Source organism: Cibotium barometz, chromosome 54 (genome assembly GCF_041138505.1).
Source record: "Cibotium barometz isolate CiBa-2024 chromosome 54, ASM4113850v1, whole genome shotgun sequence".
NCBI classification, from domain to species: domain Eukaryota; kingdom Viridiplantae; phylum Streptophyta; class Polypodiopsida; order Cyatheales; family Cibotiaceae; genus Cibotium; species Cibotium barometz.
In genome coordinates, this window is record NC_141099.1 from 8,267,097 (window position 1) to 8,287,134 (window position 20,038).

Below are 20,038 nucleotides of genomic sequence, written 5' to 3' on the forward strand. Positions count from 1 at the left end.
AGATGGCACTTGAAATAGCCTCCTCTTGCACTGGAGAGGCAATCAAAGGGTGGAAGAAGAGAATTTTATCCTCCCCCTTCTTCAAATGTGCATCAACTTCACCCAGGGTGGGTGTTAAAGATTAAGGGAGTGGGGATGAGGGGAAAAAATCCCATGGGTCTCTTATATACTATGGGAGAATTGAATCCATGCAAGATTTACCATGTCAAGTGTATGGGGAGAGGGAGAGAACAACCCATGATTTTCTTCACTAAACTTATGTTATTTTTCTATAACCAGTCACTAACTCCTTTAACCTTGAGCCCTAAAAACCCATTCAATTTCTAATGTTCTAAGGGCAAATTATGCCCACACAATTATATTTTAGTGCCTGACTACACTTAACATTATTTTTGACGAACTAGGCTAAAAAGGGAGGACGCAACATTTTTTATCATCAATGCTCTTTTCTTGAGGTGACTTATTAGTTAACCTTTTTAACAAACAGATTTTTTTCTTATGTAAGTTTTTTCTAGTAATTTCACGTAGAGATCTTATAATAAGAAGACATCATTTTAGCGTTTAAATTTGCATACAACAAAAAATTCATTCGAAGTGCTAGCGAGGTTGGGAACTTTCAAGTGCTAGCTTGGTTGGGAAGGGCGTTTGGTTTCTTAGCAAGAGGTCTCACGTTCAAGTCCTACTCGGTGTGGCTGTTGTGGTAGCATTGTGTTAAGGCATCTTATGAATAAGAAAATTTCTAACGACTGGTAAGAAAATTTTGTATTCACAAGAAGCCGTGAATAAGAAAATTTCTAACGACTGGTAAGAAAATTTTGTATTCACAAGAAGCCGTTAGAATTTTTTTTATTCACAAGATGCCTTAACACAATGCTTCCAGTCATTAGCGCAGTGGTAAGGAAAGATTTTGAGAGTCCATAGGTGATAGGTTCAAATCTCTCCTTAGGTGCGCAGATGGTATCTAGTCTATATGAGTAGTGTACTTTCATAATTTCCAGCCAAGTTGAAAAAATAAAATCTTAAAGTTTAGGGACGTGTTCCGGGTTCATTAGCGGAGCTGTTCACGCCATCCACCAGGCCCCCCCGAACACTATCACCGGCCACTAGGGGATTGGTCAAGTTCGTTCAACGTAGAAAAAGACAAATTTTATATTGAAACTAATAGACAACCATTGACTGCTGCTTGGAAAAAGCTGTCAAAAACTTGTAATGTCAAAAGGAAAGCTAAACGCTGGGGAGGTGGTAGATCTGACCAGCCCTTTTTAGTGGTGTTACATTTGCCACTGAAGGGCAGCTGAAGCTTTCTTTTTTTGTAGCCAACTGCTCTCACTGGCCAAGTGGCGTGACCAGCTCCAGCGTCCGCCCGGTTGTGAAACGGGCTTAAGACCAGAGTACAAATAAACCCAGAATCGCCTCCGAACAGTGGGCACGACACGATGCACAGCAGAAGCAACAAATTGGCCTTCGTGCTGGTAGCCTCGGGCGCAGTACTCGGCTCTTGCTTCACAGTCGTTTTTCTCAGAATCGTCTCATCGAAACGGAGGTATGCTTTTTCCTTAAATAGGTCCTTCTGTGGTCGCAATTTGATAGGCGGCTTGGGCTCCCCTTGGTCTCCCGCGCCTTCGGCTTCCCGAACTGCTTTCTGGCCACAATCCCAATGGGGGCTTGCGGTGATTTGAACTTGGGAGGCAGTTGGATTTCATCAATGCCTTTGTAGTGCCCTAAGTGCTGCATACAACAGGTTTATTAGAATTTCTATGTTTTGAGCCTTAGCCCCTACTCTAAAGGTTTATTAGAATTTCTATGTTTTGAGCCTTAGCCCCATGTGCATTGTGTTGCTTGTAGATGCCATGTTTTTGACATACCATGTACTGATTCCATATTTATGAGGTTGTCCACTTTTTCTTTGTTTGACTTTGTTTGAGTGGCACCTTGACTTGGATTCTTGGTCGGATGCTGTACTTTCTTGATCATCTTGAGCCTAGTGGTGGTCATGGAGAAATTCCTCTTTTTGTGCCCCGTCTTGCAGGCATATACAGAGGCTTGGAAGACAAGGCAATTTGAGCCTAGGGGTGGTCATGGAGAAATCCTCCCCTTTTTGTGTCCTTTCAATCCATGGGCCTTGGGTCCATAGCAGTGGGCACCCAAATCCTCCATGGTGTCACAATTGTGACTAACTCTCTTAGTCTCTCCTTAATTACTCCTTAATCTCTTATTAACTGAAAGGACACCTGTGAAGGGTCACACCCTTACACATGGGTCACTATCAAAGGACATGTCTATTCATTAAAAGGCACACCCCTAAGTCCAAATGACATAACCGTTGACTCAAGAGCCACACCCCTTCCCAGGGATGTCTCTGCACTTGTACCTTTTCGGCCTCTATCTAAGAAAGGCCCCTGTCTCAATGCAAACAACTCAACTCAATCTTTCTATTAGCATTTGTCTTATGTTTGTTAATTAAGTCTTAATCATGTTAATAAAGCTATAAAAGCTTCACAGTGGTATCAGAGCAATTTTTTTTCGCCCTGTGAGATGCCCAAACCCTAACCCTAACCCTAAAATCAGTCCAAACCCTAACCCTAAAATCAGCCCACCCAAACCCTAAAATTGGGTGTAGCAAGTGTTGAATGGAAGAGCAGGAGGAGAGAATGCCCCATTTAATTTTACCCAATTTTGCCAATTTTGCTCGATTAAGCATTTTTTCCCAATTTTCTCAAAAAAAAAATGGTGGGAAGCAGAGACTCACATCAGGGTTCCATCTAAGTGCTTGTAGGCTGCCTATACACTACTGGAGGTCCTGATCGCACTCTGTTCGGGCTGAATACCTGTCTAAGCAAGGGGCGCCACCCTTCGTTTTCTAAAGCCATGACTCTTCACGTTTTTTTTAAACGCGACGTTTCACACAAACAAAAAAAAAAGCCTTATAACTTAAGCAACGGCAACGACCAGCGAAAGGCAACCCGCAGCGCAAAGAAATCCGGCAGCGACCAGCGCACACAAAAAATAAAAAGAGAACCCAACGGCCAGCCCCCAACCAGCGCATTAAAAAGAAAAGAAAAGAAGAGAGAACCCAACGGTCAGCCGGCCAGCGCATTAAAAAAAAAAAGAGAGAACCCAACGGCTAGCCGACCAGCGCATTAAAAAAAAAAAACCATACACTTACCTTACGGGCTCCTACGAAACGACGCCTGTCTTGGTCTTCTGCGCGCCAACTTCCTGCCGCCTCCCTTCCTCGAAAGCAGCCTTCTTCATTACTAGGCTCCTGCGGTCTATGTTGGTGTTCTCTGCGGCTTGACGGCTACTACCTTGGTGCTTCTTCTCCAGCAATACTATTTATTATGGCAACCTCCTTTAGGTGTGATCTTTCCATTTTCTTGAGTATACACATTTCACATAATGTGGAGTATTAACATATCAGCAATCCGCCATTTCATTCTTTTGCGGGCTCTCCACTCCTCCAGGGCCAATACCCCTTTTTACGGGATCAAAGCACCTCTCCGATCACGTGGACACACACTACTCTCTTCTCCGACGGCTTATAGCAGAGGAAACCTATGACTTCAGTTATTTACAGGATACACTCTCTCAGTCCATAGTGCCCTCTCCTACCCGTGTTTCTCCACCAGTCCCAGCCCCTGTTCCAGTGAGTGTGCCCCCCTTTTTCCAGTCCACTCATTACTGCATACAGATAGCCACACCGACTTCTCACCTCCGAGAATTCGACGTGTGGGTGATCCGTGTTCGTACTTCTCCACAAGATCTGGATCATTATTGTTTTATACTTAGGCGTCATCCTTATCTGGGCGCTATCCTCTCCGAGTGTAGCAACATTTTTCATGAATATTGCACTTATTCTGAGGACATTCATCCATCTTCATTCACGGTGCGCCCCTCTACACCGGAGTATACACCCTTAACACCAGTAGCTGCCCCTACTCCTGTACCTTCTTCTCCAGTAGCAGACTCTTGTGCGAGCCCAGTCCCAGAGGATCGCCCTTACTATACTGGATGGTCTATAGCCGCTTCACCTGTACGTAGCCTCTCCTCTCGGGATTTCCAGATGTCGCACCCTCCAGCCGATGGTTCTTACTAGAGCCCAGCGGCATCATCAGCAGCAAAAACCCCCAGAGCCTCATCACCCTGAAGCCTCTACATCAACATCTCCAGAACCTGTTGACATACCAGCCCCTCCGGAATGGCAGTCAGCTTTGCAGCAACTCCAACAGCAGTTCCAACAGCAACTCTAGGAGTCTATGGCATCCTTGGCCTCCCAGATCCAGCAGCTTCACACGGATCGCCACTCCTACACAAGTTCCGTACCAGCAGCAGATGTTTCAGCAACAGTACCAGCAGACGAAGACGTCATTCCTTCTGAGGTAGAAGGCGACGACCTTAAAACTCTTTATCGTCTTTTACAAGCCAGTAAAACAAAGAAATTGGAAATTAAACTCCCTCACTCTTTTTTTTTTCCGGAAAAAAGATCCTTCTATTAGTTAATGAGAAAACGCCATATGGCTACAAAGCTCACCTCGCAAGGAGGGATAAAACACAATGAACACCTGAGCTCCCCCCCGTGGCTGGCCGCTCTCTGGGGGGGGCTACCTAGTAATACATGAAGGAGGTGAGAAAAGCCAAACTGGCGGCCGATAGTGCCAAATGACATCCTCGTCCCTCGCGGTGAGGAAAGGGCCAGGCTGCCAGGTGCGGAGGAAAGCCTTGCGGCGCCCTCTCATGCGATCCGAGTCTCCCTGGAGTTTCCCCCAGTGTCCTCTCAAGGTGTGGATGATGTCCACCCAGAGGGCCTGTATGACCTCCGCCGGTGGAGTCGTCTGGTGGTCAATGGCCTCCCTGCATCGGGCTCTCCATATGTGCCAGGCTGTCATGCTGCTGATCAACTCCCTCACTCTTATGGTGGTCAGCGCAATAAGCGCATCTTAGACCAATGGCTCTACAAATTGTAGTTATACTTTGAAACCATGACCCTTTCTGACTCCAAAAAGGCGACTTTTGCGGTATCCCTCCTCAAAGACACTGCTTTATTATGGTGGCAACGATGACAGCACTATGGAAAAACGGTTACAACGTGGGAAAAATTCGAGCGGGTCCTCCGTAAGCCGTTCATACATGCTAATGCGGATTTCCAAGCCCGTACTCGCTTACGCCATTTGGACCAAACTGGTTCCTTGGTTCGTTGTCCCCAGCGGATGAACTTCATGCCTTCGTTGAAGGGCTTAACCCCACATTGCTTGCCGATGTTCAGAAATATAACCCTGTCGATCTTGCCGATGCCATACGATATGCCGAGCGCGTTGCAGACATTAATTCTTGAAATCCGGCCTCTTTCGGTCGAGCTAATGACTTTCAGAAAGCCAATGGATCTCGTATGAGCCGAGATAGTCGCAGAGAGTCATCTGGCTCTTCTACCTCCCGGCATAATCCCCAATGGAATAATTCTCAACACCCTCGCCGATCAGAAGGATCGTCCTCTTTTCGGTTCCGACGTCCTCACTTCTTCCAACCACGCAGTTCGGATCGTGGACGGGACCAAAGACGTGACCAATCTCGCAATCCTCGTCCTACTGTTCCTTCTAGACGGAATCAACAAAAGACAGGATTGTGCACAATTTGTAATGGACCTCATCGTTGGTTTGAGTGCCCCAAAAGACCAACCCATCGACAGAATTCTAATGCTGAACCCCCTACTTCCAAGGAGAAACCCCTAGTTGCTGACAAAGGAAAGCGTGCAGTTAATCACCATGCTATTGCACATGCTTCAGTAATTACTGCTACTGCTACAGCACAAACTGCCTCTTCACCGTTGCCTCAGCGGTCTACTCAGGTTTTGGTTCTTCAAGGTTCTATTTCCAGTCACCCTATTTAGGTGCTCATTGACATTGGGTGTTCTCATAATTTTGTGGGAACCACCTTGACTCAGAGATTGAAGATTCGGACTTCTCCAAGTACAGTTGTTTATGAAGTAGAGCTTGTCGATGGTTCCACATCCTCGTGTAACACCATTGCCAAACACCTCTCCTTCCGAATTCAGCACTATCGTGACAAATTGGATTTCCAAGTCATGAATTTGGCACATTATGATATGATCCTTGGTCAAGAATGGCTGTATCAATATGATCCCCTGATCAGTTTCCGGAACCATTCTATACAATTTGCTCAAAATGATATGCTTGTGGCTCTCGAAGGAATCAGAGACCAACCTTCTACACCAACCCTTTCAGCTCTTCAAGTGAAACGGTGGGTCCGCAAGAGTGGTTGTTCCTCAGCACTTTTAATGGTCTATTCAGCCAACGACCCTCCCGAGGACATAGATACAAAGGTGACGTATCTCAGGCAACCTTTCTTTGCTCCATACTTGGATCTTTTTCCTCAGGAGCTTCCTGTGGTCCTCCCACCTCGCCGACCAGTCGACCATGCTATTGATATTCTTCCTGGCAGTGCTCCACCTACTCGTGCTTCATATCGAGTTTCTTTTACGGAATCTCAGGAGATACAGCGACAACTTACTGAACTTTTGGAGAAAGGACATATTCGACCAAGTAAAAGCCCTTTTGGAGCTCCAGTGCTTTTGGTGAAAAAGAAGGATAAGTCTATACGTCTTTGCATCGACTATCGTGCCCTTAATAAGTTAACTATCAAGAATAAGTATCCTCTTCCACGCATTGATGAATTGTTTGATCAATTGCTCCATGCAAAGGTCTTCTCCAAAATTGATCTTAAGTCTGGATATCATCAAATTCGCATTCGCGAAGGTGATGAATATAAGACAGCATTCCGCACAAAATATGGTCATTACGAGTACCTGGTCATGCCATTCGGGTTAACCAATGTCCCTGCAACATTTATGAGTCTGATGAATGATATTTTTCGTCCTTTTTTGGACAAGTTCGTCATTATTTATCTTGACGACATCCTGGTGTTCAGTCGTAATATGGAAGACCACAAGGCACATCTTAAGATCGTTTTCCAGGTGCTTCGAGACAATGCTCTTTATATTAATCGAGGCAAAAGTGAATTCTTCAAGACATCCTTGGAATACCTTGGACATGTTGTTTCAGTAGACGGTATTTCCGTGGATCCAAAGAAAATACAGGTTATTGTCAATTGGCCAACTCCCACAAACCTCCATGATGTTCGTTCTTTTCTGGGACTTGCCAACTTCTATCACACAAAGGTTCATCGATTTTCCGAAATAGCTGCTGCTCTCATCAAACTTTTAAAGTCCGCTCCTGCATTCCAATGGACTGAAGCCGCAACACATGTTTTTGAAAATTTAAAGACAGCTTTGACAACAACTCCTGTCATGGCTATTTCAGACCCTACTCTCCCCTTTGATGTTTACATGGATGCTTCTGATATTGCCACTGGTGTCGTCTTAATGCAACAAGGACGTGCTATTGCGTTTGACAGTCATAAGCACTCTGCAATTCAAGGAAGATACCCGGTATATTTATTCTTTGAAATATATCTTCACGCAGCCAGTTATGAATGCTAGGCAAGCACGTTGGGTCGAATTCTTAGCCAATTTTCATATGATAATTGAGTATGTTCTTGGTCTTACCAATGTGGTTGCGGATGCCCTCAGTCGTATGCCGTCAGCTTCGGTCTTGGCTATTTCTCCAGTTGAAATGGATATACCTCAAAGTTTCAAGGACCGTTATTCAAAAGATCGTGATTTTGGAAATGCATTTCGAATTCTCAATTCTCAAAATGCAACTCCTTCCGACTCAAAGATTTATGGAGCATATACAATAGTGGATGGTTTATTATATTATCAGGACCGTATTTGTGTACCTCATGATACTCATGTTCGAAGAGTATTGGTGAAAGAACATCACAAGGTCACTTATGCTGCACACCCAGGCATCAACAAGACTTATCGTCTTTTGACAGCTACATACTATTGGCCTCAAATGAAGCAAGATGTTATTAAGTTTGTTACAGTGTGTCTCTCATGCCAACGTATGAAAGCTAGCAGACAAGTTCCAGCTGGTCTTCTTCAACCACTTCCAGTTTCCAATGAATGCTGGGAAAGTAATAGTATGGATTTTATCACTTCATTGCCACGTTCTTCTAAAGGCAATACACAGATTCTTGTGGTGGTTGATAGATTTTCTAAAATGGCACATTTCATCCCGTGCAAGAAAGCAGCCCAGGCTTCATATATTGCAGTACTGTTTATAAAGTATATCTTCAAACTTCACGGATTGCCAAAATCTATAGTTTCGGATCGAGATCCAAAGTTTACAGGACATTTTTGGACTTCGATATTCAAGTCTCTTGGTACAAATTTACTCTTTAGCTCTGCTTATCATCCTTAGACAGATGGACAAACGGAACGAGTTAATCAGATTCTGGAAGAAATGCTGCGACATTATGTTCAGTCTCGATTAGCTTCATGGGAAGAATATTTACCTTTGGTGGAATTTGCTTATAATAATTCTTATCATTCACCTATTGGAATGACACCTTTTCAAGCAGCTTATGGCCATAATCCCCTTATTCGTGCCAACTTTGTTCTTCAACATAAAGTGGCTTTAGCAGACCACCTCATTCAGGAAATGCAAGATATTCTATTACAGATTAAGGATAAGATGATCAGCGTCCAAGAGCAATATCAACGCACAGCTAATAAGCATCATCGTCACATTGAATTTCAAGAAGGAGACTTGGTATTATTATATATTGCCTCTCATCGATACAAGACAGTGAAATCAGTTTTCCCAAAGCTTCGCCCAAGATATTATGGACCCTTTCGTATTATTAAGAACTCATCTCTTAGTTATAAGTTGGAGTTACCACCTTCTTGGGATAGAATTCATCCAACTTTCCACATTTCTTGGCTCAAGAAGTTTGTGGACGGTGATTTTTCAGTTTTAGATCATTTGGATTATGTTCCAGAAATCGAAGATGAACACATACTCTTAATTCCAGAGATAATTCTTGATGTCAGACAGAAAGAAACACGACATAAACTCACTACAGAATTTTTGGTTAAATGGAGAGATCTTGATGATTCCGACTCTACTTGGCAAAGTGATGAAGACTTACAGGAATATCCAGAACTTCTTCGGGAATTCTTTCAAAGACAACCATCTCTTCTTAGCCGGAGTCTTATTTTAAGTGGGAGGGAATGTCACGATTGTGACTAACTCTCTTAATCTCTCCTTAATTACTCCTTAATCCCTTATTAACTGAAAGGACACCTGTGAAGGGTCACACCCTTACACATGGGTCACTATCAAAGGACATGTCTATTCATTAAAAGGCACACCCCTAAGTCCAAAGGACATAACCGTTGACTCAAGAGCCACACCCCTTCCCAGGGATGTGTCTTTTCACTTGTACCTTTTCGGCCTCTATTTAAGAAAGGCCCCTGTCTCAATGCAAACAACTCAACTCAATCTTTCTATCAGCATTTGTCTTATGTTTGTTAATTAAGTCTTAATCATGTTAATAAAGCTATAAAAGCTTCACACATGGTCCCCAAATTTGGGTAGGCTAGAAGGCTGCCCAAAGGTCTTACTTGGCCTTTATCCATGTCCCCGTAGGCAATGATGTTGCTAGTACTTTTTGTAAAGGTTCACACACACTAGAGGCTGCTAAATGACTCTGGCAAAACAACAGTTATCCGACCAACTGGTCTAATAAGGACTCGGGACGACGTAACATGTTTACACCAAACATGAAATGACAAGTGGGTGCACCAAGATTTAATGGACAACATGCTTAATACAAGAAGTAATTTGGTGAATTGACAAGAGACGCACAATGAGCCGGAATGGCCGGCCCCTCCCTCAAATAAAGTATATTGATCTTGGGAGAATCAAGTACATAGTGTCATGGGCATTTCTGACCAGATTTCCATACCAATGCATATGAATACAATATTGCAAACAATGTGGTTGCCGGTGTAGACTTGCAACTCACACTACCCTCTCAAGTGTCCATGTTTCCAACCATCTGCTCTCTATTGTTCCACCAACACATGGTAGCAACAATCTGCAAGAGAGCACGTAGGACAAGAGAACACTACACAGGGTATGTGATCTTGTAACCCGGTTCCTCCCTCTTGCTACTTCCTTCCATATTTAAGCATAAAAGCTTACCAATTGCAAGTAAAGTTGATGACAGCAAAGTCTTCGCAATGGAAGTGCTTGGAGTGTTGAAATCTTCGATTTGTCACAATTCTTCACAACAAAAGTCTTCAAGACGATGAAGTGAACCCTAGGAAAGCTTCCCCTATGGTTCAACTTGAGAAAGGAAGGCTGAAATTAGGGTTTTCAGCGAAAAGACCAGAAATTACAGAAAGAAAGTGAGCTGTTTTGCTGAATTTCAGTCATTGGGAGTGTGGGAGAGTGAATAGCGCCCGGAAACACTCTTGGAAGCTTGGGAAACACCCTAGCAAGCTCGGATATGGACTTGGGAAGGAGAAAGTGCAGAAAATACAGCCCAAAAGGCCTTATGAAGGAGGCGCCTACTTCAAGAGAGAGAGGGAAGAGTGAGGTGGTGAGTTGTACACTCTAGGTGTCATGTAGATGCTATGTGGTGCAAGCTAGAACGGACACATGGCTGGTTACTCCCTTTGTACAAAGGGGATAAAGTCTGGGTGGTGGACATTGGGTTTTGTCTACCTCGGGACATCAATGTGTTTGAACACCGGGCTGGTCATAATTTATAAGTGAGTTTTGGCTGCCCAAAACTTAATGAAGTGTGTACATACTCACTTATAAATTAGTGCTAATTCCTAAGGCTAGGTTTATGATCAATACTTACCACCTGTCACATGCCACATAACCATGTCAGCAAACAATTTCACACGCACGGTTCACGGGCTAGCGTCCCCTTACGTGGAACTACACATTAGTCGAGCAAGCATGAAAACAGCATGCAATTTCAGTTGCAAGCAAGCACATAAAGATGCTATGCAATGCAGCATTGGTATGGACAATCCTCGTTCATGAGACTATATCAAAATAGACGTGCTCTAGGTAAGTACACGAGGTACTAGACCCAATGGAACACCAATCCACCAGGCATTTCCGGGCATGTACATAGAGGTACAAGCCAAGTCCACAATATCACACGAGTGGCATCAATCCCCGGCATATATAATTGCCATGGATACCAGTCCAATGTACATACATGATGAGAAAGCACGGGTGGACCAATTGGGTGGCCAAACGGTGACATCCCTCCCAGCTTCTAAACAGTTGTCCACAACTGAAAAGCATCCAAATATGTCTGAAGCACATGCAGGCAATCTTTGAAGAACTCTTCATCTACCCATTTAGCATCAATAGGCGTAATGCCCGACAACTTTGCTTGTAACAAGCTTGCGTTCCTTGTGAGACACAATCTGCTCTGGCTGCAAGATCTTATCAAGCTCATCCACTTCGAGTGGATCCTCAATGACCGTTTGACTAGGCTCCGACCCTACATACTTGCGAAGGAGACTCACATGAAAATGACTAGTCTCCTTCGCGAGTATGTAGGGCCGGAGCCCAATGAAACGATCATTGAGGATCCACCCGAAGTGGATGAGCTTGAGGAGATCTTGCAACCAGAGCAGATTGTGAATCACAAGGAACACAAGCTTGTTGCAGGCAAAGTTCAAGCGTTACCTTGTGAAGTTGAAGAGCTATCTTCCCATTGATGCTAAATGGGTAGATGAAGAGTTCTTCAGAGATTGCCTGCATGTGCTTCAGACATATTTGGATGCTTTTCAGTTGCGGACAACTTACATGAAAAGCATTGTGTATGTGCCAATGACTACGCAATGCCAATCTGAAAGCCACTTCATTGATCTTCTCGATATGTCATGTGCAAGACATGCACCGACTGAACTTAGAGGCTAATCCTAAAGAGGCAACAAGATAAAGAAGAAAGATGAGAACCAGATTTTGGAGCAGATACTGTGTTATTGGCGCTGGAGTATCTTGTGGAAGGACACAGGGGGCTGTCGGCCAAGGAATATCCCTGTCGGTTACAGCATATATTTGATTTTATTATCTAGGAGCTGGCCGACCAGCAGTCGGCGAGTCCATGAGATATTCCCAACTCTATGTAAGGCTTACGTGCTCATCGTTTTCAGCATTCAGTCCCTTGGCTTCGCTGGATCATAGATTAGGCCTAGATTAGGGTTAATACCTTTTCATTGAAGGCAGCCATAAGAAGGCAGATGTACCTTTTTGTACCATATGAAATTTTTAATTTCCAGATCTCTCTCTCTCTCTCTCTCTCTCTCTCTCATCGCGTTGCTACTGTCGCCGCCTTCTCCCCGCTGTTCCCTGTTCCCTGTTCGCTGCCGTCGCCTTCCCTTCCCCTGTTCACCGCCCGCTTGCACAGCCGCCCTGTTCGCCGCCCGCTTGCACCGCCGCTCTGTGTGCCGCCGCTCGCTCACACAGCCGCCCTGTGCGCTGCCTGCACTGCTCTCTCCCATCGCGTTGCTACTGTCGCCGCCTTCTCCCCGCTGTTCCCTGTTCGCTGCCGTCGCCTTCCCTTCCCTTGTTCGCCGCCCGCTCACATAGCTGCCCTGTTCGCCGCCCGCTCACACAGTTCTCTCTTGAAACTCGCGGCGGGTGCCCGGGGGACTAGGGCCTTTGACACACTTGTTGATACCATCAATGCATATTAAAACATTTAAACATGGCCACAGCCTTAACACATATCCATCATCACTTTGCATAAAACATAAAGCTGGACAAAACATCCACAAATGCTGAAAATGGAGCTTGCATGTGTGACACCGCATAGAGGCCGGAATGGGCCGACCCCCCCCTTTGGAGTATTTTATTACCCAAGGAGAATAATATCATGTACAAGCTTTGAGGGCCTTACTCTCCCCACGGGAGATGCCGGATTATCCACATACAAATGCCATAACACAGCCCAACACAAGGCTACCAAGCCGGAACATAGGCTGTAGAAATACCAAGCCAACAATATAATCCATATACCTCCGTGTGGGTACTGATTCTTTCCCAAAAACCACGGGTCTTCATGCAATAGAGCTGGTACAGCAAGTACAACTCTCCATTGAGTCGGTACAGCAGGTACAATGGTTGGTACAGCAAGTACAGTGGTTGGTACAGCAGGTTTAGTGGCTGGTACAGCTGGTACGGTGGCTGGTACAGCAGGTACAGCAAGTACAAATGCTGGTACAGCAGGTACAATGACTAGTACAGTAGGTACGGTGGCTGGTACAGCCGGTACGGTGGCTTGGTACAGGCAGGTACGGTGGCTTGGTACAGCAGGTACGGGGGGTTGGTACATCCGGTACGATGGCTGGTACAGCAGGTACAGCAAGTACAAATGCTGGTGCAACAAGTACAATGGCTAGAAATCATAATAAATGATTAAATACCCTTGCCTTCAGTATTTCTTCGCGATGGAAGCCTCCAAAACAGTCCCCAACAGCCGGTATTCTTCATGGGCAGCCTTCAAGAGAGAGAGAAAGAGAGTAGCCATCATTAGGGCAGTCTGTAATGGTGGTAGAGGCTAGTGTGCAGCAAGAGAGCCTCCATTAATGAAGAGAGAGGGCTCCAATTTATAGATTTGGGCCTCCCATGAGCTAAAATGGCAAGAGAAGGCTACAATGACAAGTGGAGAGCCACACAATAGCTGAAGTGACAAGTGTGAGGCCACTTGTCTCACTTTGATCCATTTTCTAACAAGTGTCAGGCCACTTGTCTCACTTTGGTCCACTTTCTTGCCACATGTCCCAATCTAAGAGATGGGTCCTTCCATAAACTTTATCTCTAAAAATATCCCAACTGGTAGACATTCTGTCATAGGCACTTTGCCAACTCTTGGTATCTGCTCAATTCCAAATGTAATGACGCGAACAGAATTTCCATTGGAGTCGGGCCAAAAATAGCAACTCTCCTAAATTTTAGGAGTGTGGTCCTTTGTATTCTAGGATAATCCCCCATTCCCAAGGCTTGTACTTTCCAAATATTTAGGCATCCTGGAGTCCACCAGACCCCTTTCATACTGGGAAATGTCCACGCTGGTGACATCTCCCATCGCGCTGCTACTGTCGCCGCCTTCTCCCCGTTGTTCTCTGTTCGCTGCGCTGGCTGTCCCCCTTTTCCCACCCACCCTTGCTCAGGCCCCCAAGGCAGCAACATAACTCTCTCTCTCTCTCTCTCTCCTCCCTGCCTGTGGGAAGGACTGCAGAGTGATCTGGAGGAATGGCCCCGAGTCTCCAAGAGAAACTCGAGGCCCTCGAGACGGCAATGAAGGCACTAATCAAGGAGAACAAGAAGACATCCGATTCCAACCTCAATGAGGTGGAGAACAAACTACACCGGCACATCATGGCTCTCGAAGCACGGGTCACGAACCTCGAACAAGAGAACACGGCACTCAAGAAGGAGGTGAGTGCATTGAAAGTGGAAATGGTAGCCATCAAGAATACTGAGAAGGAAGAAGGGGAGATCAATGACAACACTCTCATGGCCATCAAAGAAGAGATCTCCAAGGAGATCACAAAGGACATGGAGGGAAAGCTCGAAGCCAAGCAGTCAGGATGGGTTGAGGTGGTGAAGAAGAACATCCGTAAAGAAGTGAGAGAGGAGACTCAAAGGGAAGAACACCAAATCATTCACACCACCATTGAGGAGGAGAAGATGAGGCATGCCCGCCGCCTCAACATTCGAGTCACAGGTATAGCCGAGACACCCGACTCCACTCCGGAGAAAGATGGACAGCTTCTATGCATGAAGCTTGGCTACAAGGAAGAGCACCCTCTCCCCTTCACCAAAGCATGGAGAGCCGAGAAAGACTCAACACGCAAGTGAGCCCTCATCCTACAGTTTGCAGGAGAGACGGAGAGGGTCACCTTCATGAGGAAGAGGGTCATACTACGGGGTTTAGAGGGAGCTCCTATTTTCTTGGATGATGATCTCACGAGGATGCAGCTTGAGCATAGGAGAACTTGCATGCCACGAGTCTTACACGCGAGGAGAGAAGGCAAGAAGGCCTTCTATCGAGATGGTTGGGTCATCATTGATGGCCGGCCCATGGATTAGCGGTTTGGGGCCTATGGGACATAGACCAGGCCACTGACAGAGATACACATGGCAGTATGGAACTGTAATGGTTCACTATGGGTGCAGCCTGGTTGACTGGAGCATGTTATGGTGGGAAGGGACATCATACTTCTGACAGAGACACATCAGAGCCCAGAGAGAGGGCTACCTCGAGTAGAGGGATTCCAGTGGGAGTCAGCATACAGGAGGACCACACGCCAAGGTACCTCGAGAGGGTCGGAGGGAGTAGCAATTCTATTCAGACGGGAGCTACAGGGGAGACTGAGAGTGGTAGCACAGGATCCAGAGGCCAGATACATGTGGATCAGCTTACAGCTCTCACAAGACAGGGTTATATACATAGCTCTATGTTACTTTTCTCCATCAGGATCCTCCTATGTCATTACAGAGGACATGCCACAGGAGTAGGAGACAGGAGCCTCGCCATACACTTGTCTGTCAGAGGAGATTATGCATTATTCTACACTAGGGGAAGTATTTCTTACGGGCGACTTCAATGCCCACACACAGAGCAGACAGTGTGAGGTGTATGACTATGATGACATGGAGATCCTCCACCCTGTGGATCCAGAGGAGATAGGGGCTACTCGGGCATCAGAGGACACTGGACCAGACAGGACATTATGGGGACCACTTACTAGAGTTGGGAGCCAGGCATCGTCTCGTTATTTATAACGGGATGCTACAATGGTCGGGATCAGGAGGGCTGACATGCTTCCCACATGGGGGTCATACACGAACCAGAGGCACGGTGGTAGACTACATTATGGGGTCTTTGGAGGCATCACAGCTTGTCACCTCATTCTCCATTCCACCTCGTCCTATTGGGGCAGATCATACATACTTGGCATTTTCACTAGCCGGATCACCAGTATCACCAGCCCCCCACATACCGACGCCACACACTACCATCTACTTCACACATGACATGGCAGACATATACACTGGCAGAGTAGAGGATGGGCTCCTACTCATGGATCCCCTGGCACCTATGGATACCATTACAGCCCAGCTGGCATCACTCCTACACACGGCTGCATTACAGAGCTTCCCACATCGTGTACACTCAGGAGAGCCTGTGAGATCTGGGACTATGCCCCAGAACAGATGGTATGATGACGAGTGCAGAGCCCTATACTCACGGCTCCGCATACAGAGAGCCTTGGGAGCCATCACAGAGCAGGAGTCGAGGAGAGAGATGAGGAGACTTACTCGCCGCAAAAGGCGGGCCTTCGCAGAGATACAGGAGGTAGAGATCTTTCATTTCTTCATGAGTAGAGATAGCCCTGTCTCATGGCGGCACTTCAGAGAGCCCCGGACACCGACACCTATTGCAGACCCACAGACATGGCACACATATGCAGAGGGCCTATACCATGCCCCACAGCAGCCACCTATACCTCAGCCACAGGAGCCTCGACCTACCACAGCTAGCTTCTTTACCCACTCGATGGTACAGGAAGCTATCCGCCGCCTACATCATGGACGGGCCGCCGACCATACGGGCTTGCAGGGTGAGCATCTCATATATGCAGTAGATTCTTTGGCTCCTTTTCTTGCACACCTGTTTAACAGGGCACTAGCAGAGGGTTTGCCTGCGGAGTGGACGATGCACACCATTGTGCCGATTCACAAAACAGGGGATATGCTCGATCCGAGCAACTACAGGACGGTTATGGTTGGCCATGTGCTGGCCAAACTCTATTATGCAGTGTTGGAGCAAGAGCTTAGCTTATATGCTGAGCGAGCAAGTTTACGCTCATCAGGGCAGGTAGGCTTCAGGAGAGCTTTCTCTACCACTGACCATGTATTCACTTTGAGATGTATGATTGATCAGGCCAGAGTGAGGAAGAGAAAGCTCTATTGCTGCTTTGTGGATTTCCGCAAGGCATTTGACGCAGTACCACGAGAGAGGCTCTTTCAGCGCCTGCAGTCTCTTGGCATACCAGCAGATATGACATGGGGCATCTATGCATTATATAAGCAGGTTTTTGGGCGAGCAGATGTCCAGGAGGTATGTCCGAGACTATTGCTAGCACCATTGGTGTGAAGCAAGGATGCCCACTTTCCCCCACGCTATTTGGGTTATACATTGATGAGGTGGCTGACTTCATTACACGGGGAGGCGGAGATGGGGTTGATTTAGCAGGTACCTCAGTACATATTATGCTTTATGCTGATGATATTGTATTAGTGTCTGAGTCTCCAAGTGGTCTACAGCAGCATCTACATGCACTCGATGATTTCTGCACACAGAGGGGTCTTACTGGTGGAGGTGGTGACATCATACGTGTACCTAGGGGTTACCTTCTCTGCAGCAGCCACCCGCTTCACCATGGGTTCAACAGCCAGAGCTAGATTGAAACGGGGATATGCAGCATTGGCTATGCTAGAGAGACAGTGCCAGCAGGCACATTTTCAGGAGCCTCGGACGAAGGGGTGGCTATTTGACACATTAGTCACACCGGCATTGATGTATGGAGCAGCGGTATGGGTGCCAGGCCTTGCTACCCATTGGTGGACACAGATAGAGAGACCACAGGCCCTCATGATGGCACGCATGATACGCAGCAAACCGTCAGTACCTCATGACATTATCCGCTCCAATGTGACTAGTACACATATATCATAGAAGTCCCATAAACAGATGTACTGTCAGCCATCAGTACCTTCGGGTGAGACAAAACTGCACCAAGCGACCTCTAGATGTCATTTGAGCCTGTCTGTATCAAGGGAGTGGAGGTGCTACCCCCTCTTGAGCATCAGGCAATGCTCCAGACCCATGCTCTGCTGAACCTGAATGAGCCACAACAAGAGTCGGCTCCAACTCAAAGGCATCGAGATAAAGCTGCAAAACCTGAGGTGAATCTGTTAAGTCATCTTCCTCCATCCACTTCGCATCCATCGGTGAATAGTTCTTGAACTTCACAAGATAGCGACGGGAAACTTTACCTCGTACCTTTCTTTCCTTATGTGCCAGTATCTGCTCTGGAATAAGAACCTCATCAAGTTCCTCAACTTCCGGCTGAGCCTCATCTGATACATCCTCAGGCACATCCCCACGGAAAGGTCTAAGGAGACTCACGTGAAATGCATTGTGAATCTTCCAGTGATCTGGTAGCTTCAAGTGATAGGCCACCTCACCAATCTTTTCCAATACCTGAAAAGGCCCATAATAACGCATGCTCAACTTAGGGAATAAGCGCTCTTTACCCTTCATCTTCTTGAGTCTAGCCTTTTCAAATCGCAAAAGAACCCAATCACCCAATGCAAACTCTAAAGCATGTCTGTGACGGTCTGCTGCTTTCTTTTGCTTTTGCTGAGTTTTCTGGAGTGCCAACTTAACTCTCCGATAAGCTTCATCCATGTTTTCTACATACTGATCAGTCTCAAAGATCTTATCCTTTGTGTGTAAAATGGGTGGTACCATCTTCCCTCCTTCCACAATCTCAAAAGGCGTCTTGCCCGTCGAGGTATGAACAGTGTTGTTATATGCAAACTCCACCAAAGGAAGATACTTTTCCCATTGTTGCTTGTGCTCTGACACATAATACTTAAGAAGATCTAGCATTGTAGAGTTAGCCTCTTCTGATTGACCATCTGTTTGTGGATGAAATGAAGATGAAAACTTGAGAGTTGTACCCATGTTGTCAAACAACCCTCTCCAGAATAAACTCGTCATCCGTGGATCACGGTCACTAATGATAGACGTAGGCAAGCCATGATACTTGAAGATGTTCGCCATGAACAACTTCACCATATGATCCACTTTGATCGTCTTACGCACGGGAATGAAATGAGCCTGCTTACTGAACCTGCATATGATAGTCCAAATGCCATCATTGCCCGTTTGTGTCCGGGGAAGATCAAATATAAAATCCATGGGAATGCTCTCCCAAGGTCTATCTGGAATAGGTAAAGGCTGTAGTAACCCTGGTGTCTTTTGACGGTCAAACTTTACCTTCTGACATACGATGCATTGCCTAACAAAGGCATCAACATCTCTTCTCAAGGTTGGCCAATAAAAGAAAGTCTCCACTGCTTTTACCGTGGCGTCAATACCTCTATGACCTGCATACGGTGGAGCATGACTTTCAATCATAACCTTGAGTCTCAATTGCCTGGTAACACACAGTCTACCATGCATCAACAAAAACCCATCTCTGAGAGTATAGTGTTCATGCCGCTGACCCTCAGATATCTGATCATATAACCTATCAAAGTCCTCATCATGGGCATAGTGCTCTTTCATTTCATCAAGCTCATGATGATAAGCAAGTGAAACTGCTGAGACCTGTGGCTTGCATGACAAAGCATCTGCCACAACATTCTTTTTGCCTTCCACATGTACAATCTAGAAGTGAAACATAGACAAAAAGTTTGCCCATCGCATATGCTTCTCTGAAAGCTTAGTTTGCGTGAGGAAATAACGCAAGGTCTGATGATCTGTCTGCACAGTGAAATCAGCCCCAAGCAAATAGTGTTTCCATGTAGAAAGAGCATGAATTACAGCCAACATCTCTTTCTCATAAACCTGTAAATGCTTCTCGGCATCTTGCAATATTCTACTCTCATAGGCTATCACATGTCCTTCCTGCATGAGAACTGTCCCAATGCTACTTCCACATGCATCACACTGGACAACAAAAGCCTTTCGGAGGTCCGGTAATACCAATACTGGATCCGAAGTAAGCTTTTCTTTAAGCTTTTTGAAGGCTATAATTTCCTGATCAGCCCATCTAAACGGAGTTGCCTTCTTTGTTAAAGCATGAAGAGGCGAAGCAATTTCAGCAAAATGCCGTATGTACCGTCTGTAATAGGAACACAATCCCAAAAAGCTGCGTACATCATGCACGGTCCTCAAATCTGGCCAATTAAGAATTGCTTCCACCTTCGATGGATCCATACGGATTCCATTCTTAGACACAATATGCCCCAAGAAATGTATCTTTTGCAAGAAGAAC

The 20,038-nt window shown here is 45.9% G+C and overlaps 1 protein-coding gene across 3 annotated transcripts in view; it reads left to right on the forward strand.

Moving 5' to 3' along the window:
* Nucleotides 1–1,299: 1,299 nt before the first annotated feature.
* The window catches only part of LOC147607825 (NAD(P)-binding Rossmann-fold superfamily protein), a 109,943-nt gene continuing 91,204 nt past the window's right edge, over nt 1,300–20,038 (forward strand). Inside the window, exon 1 of one of the 3 annotated variants that reach the window (XM_086789583.1) lies at nt 1,300–1,543. In XM_086789583.1, the coding sequence (XP_086645709.1) occupies nt 1,437–1,543 (107 nt within the window). In that variant the 5' untranslated portion in view covers nt 1,300–1,436. The remainder of the gene's footprint in view (nt 1,544–20,038) is intronic. The other 2 variants (XM_086789584.1, XM_086789582.1) reach the window with 2 other exon arrangements.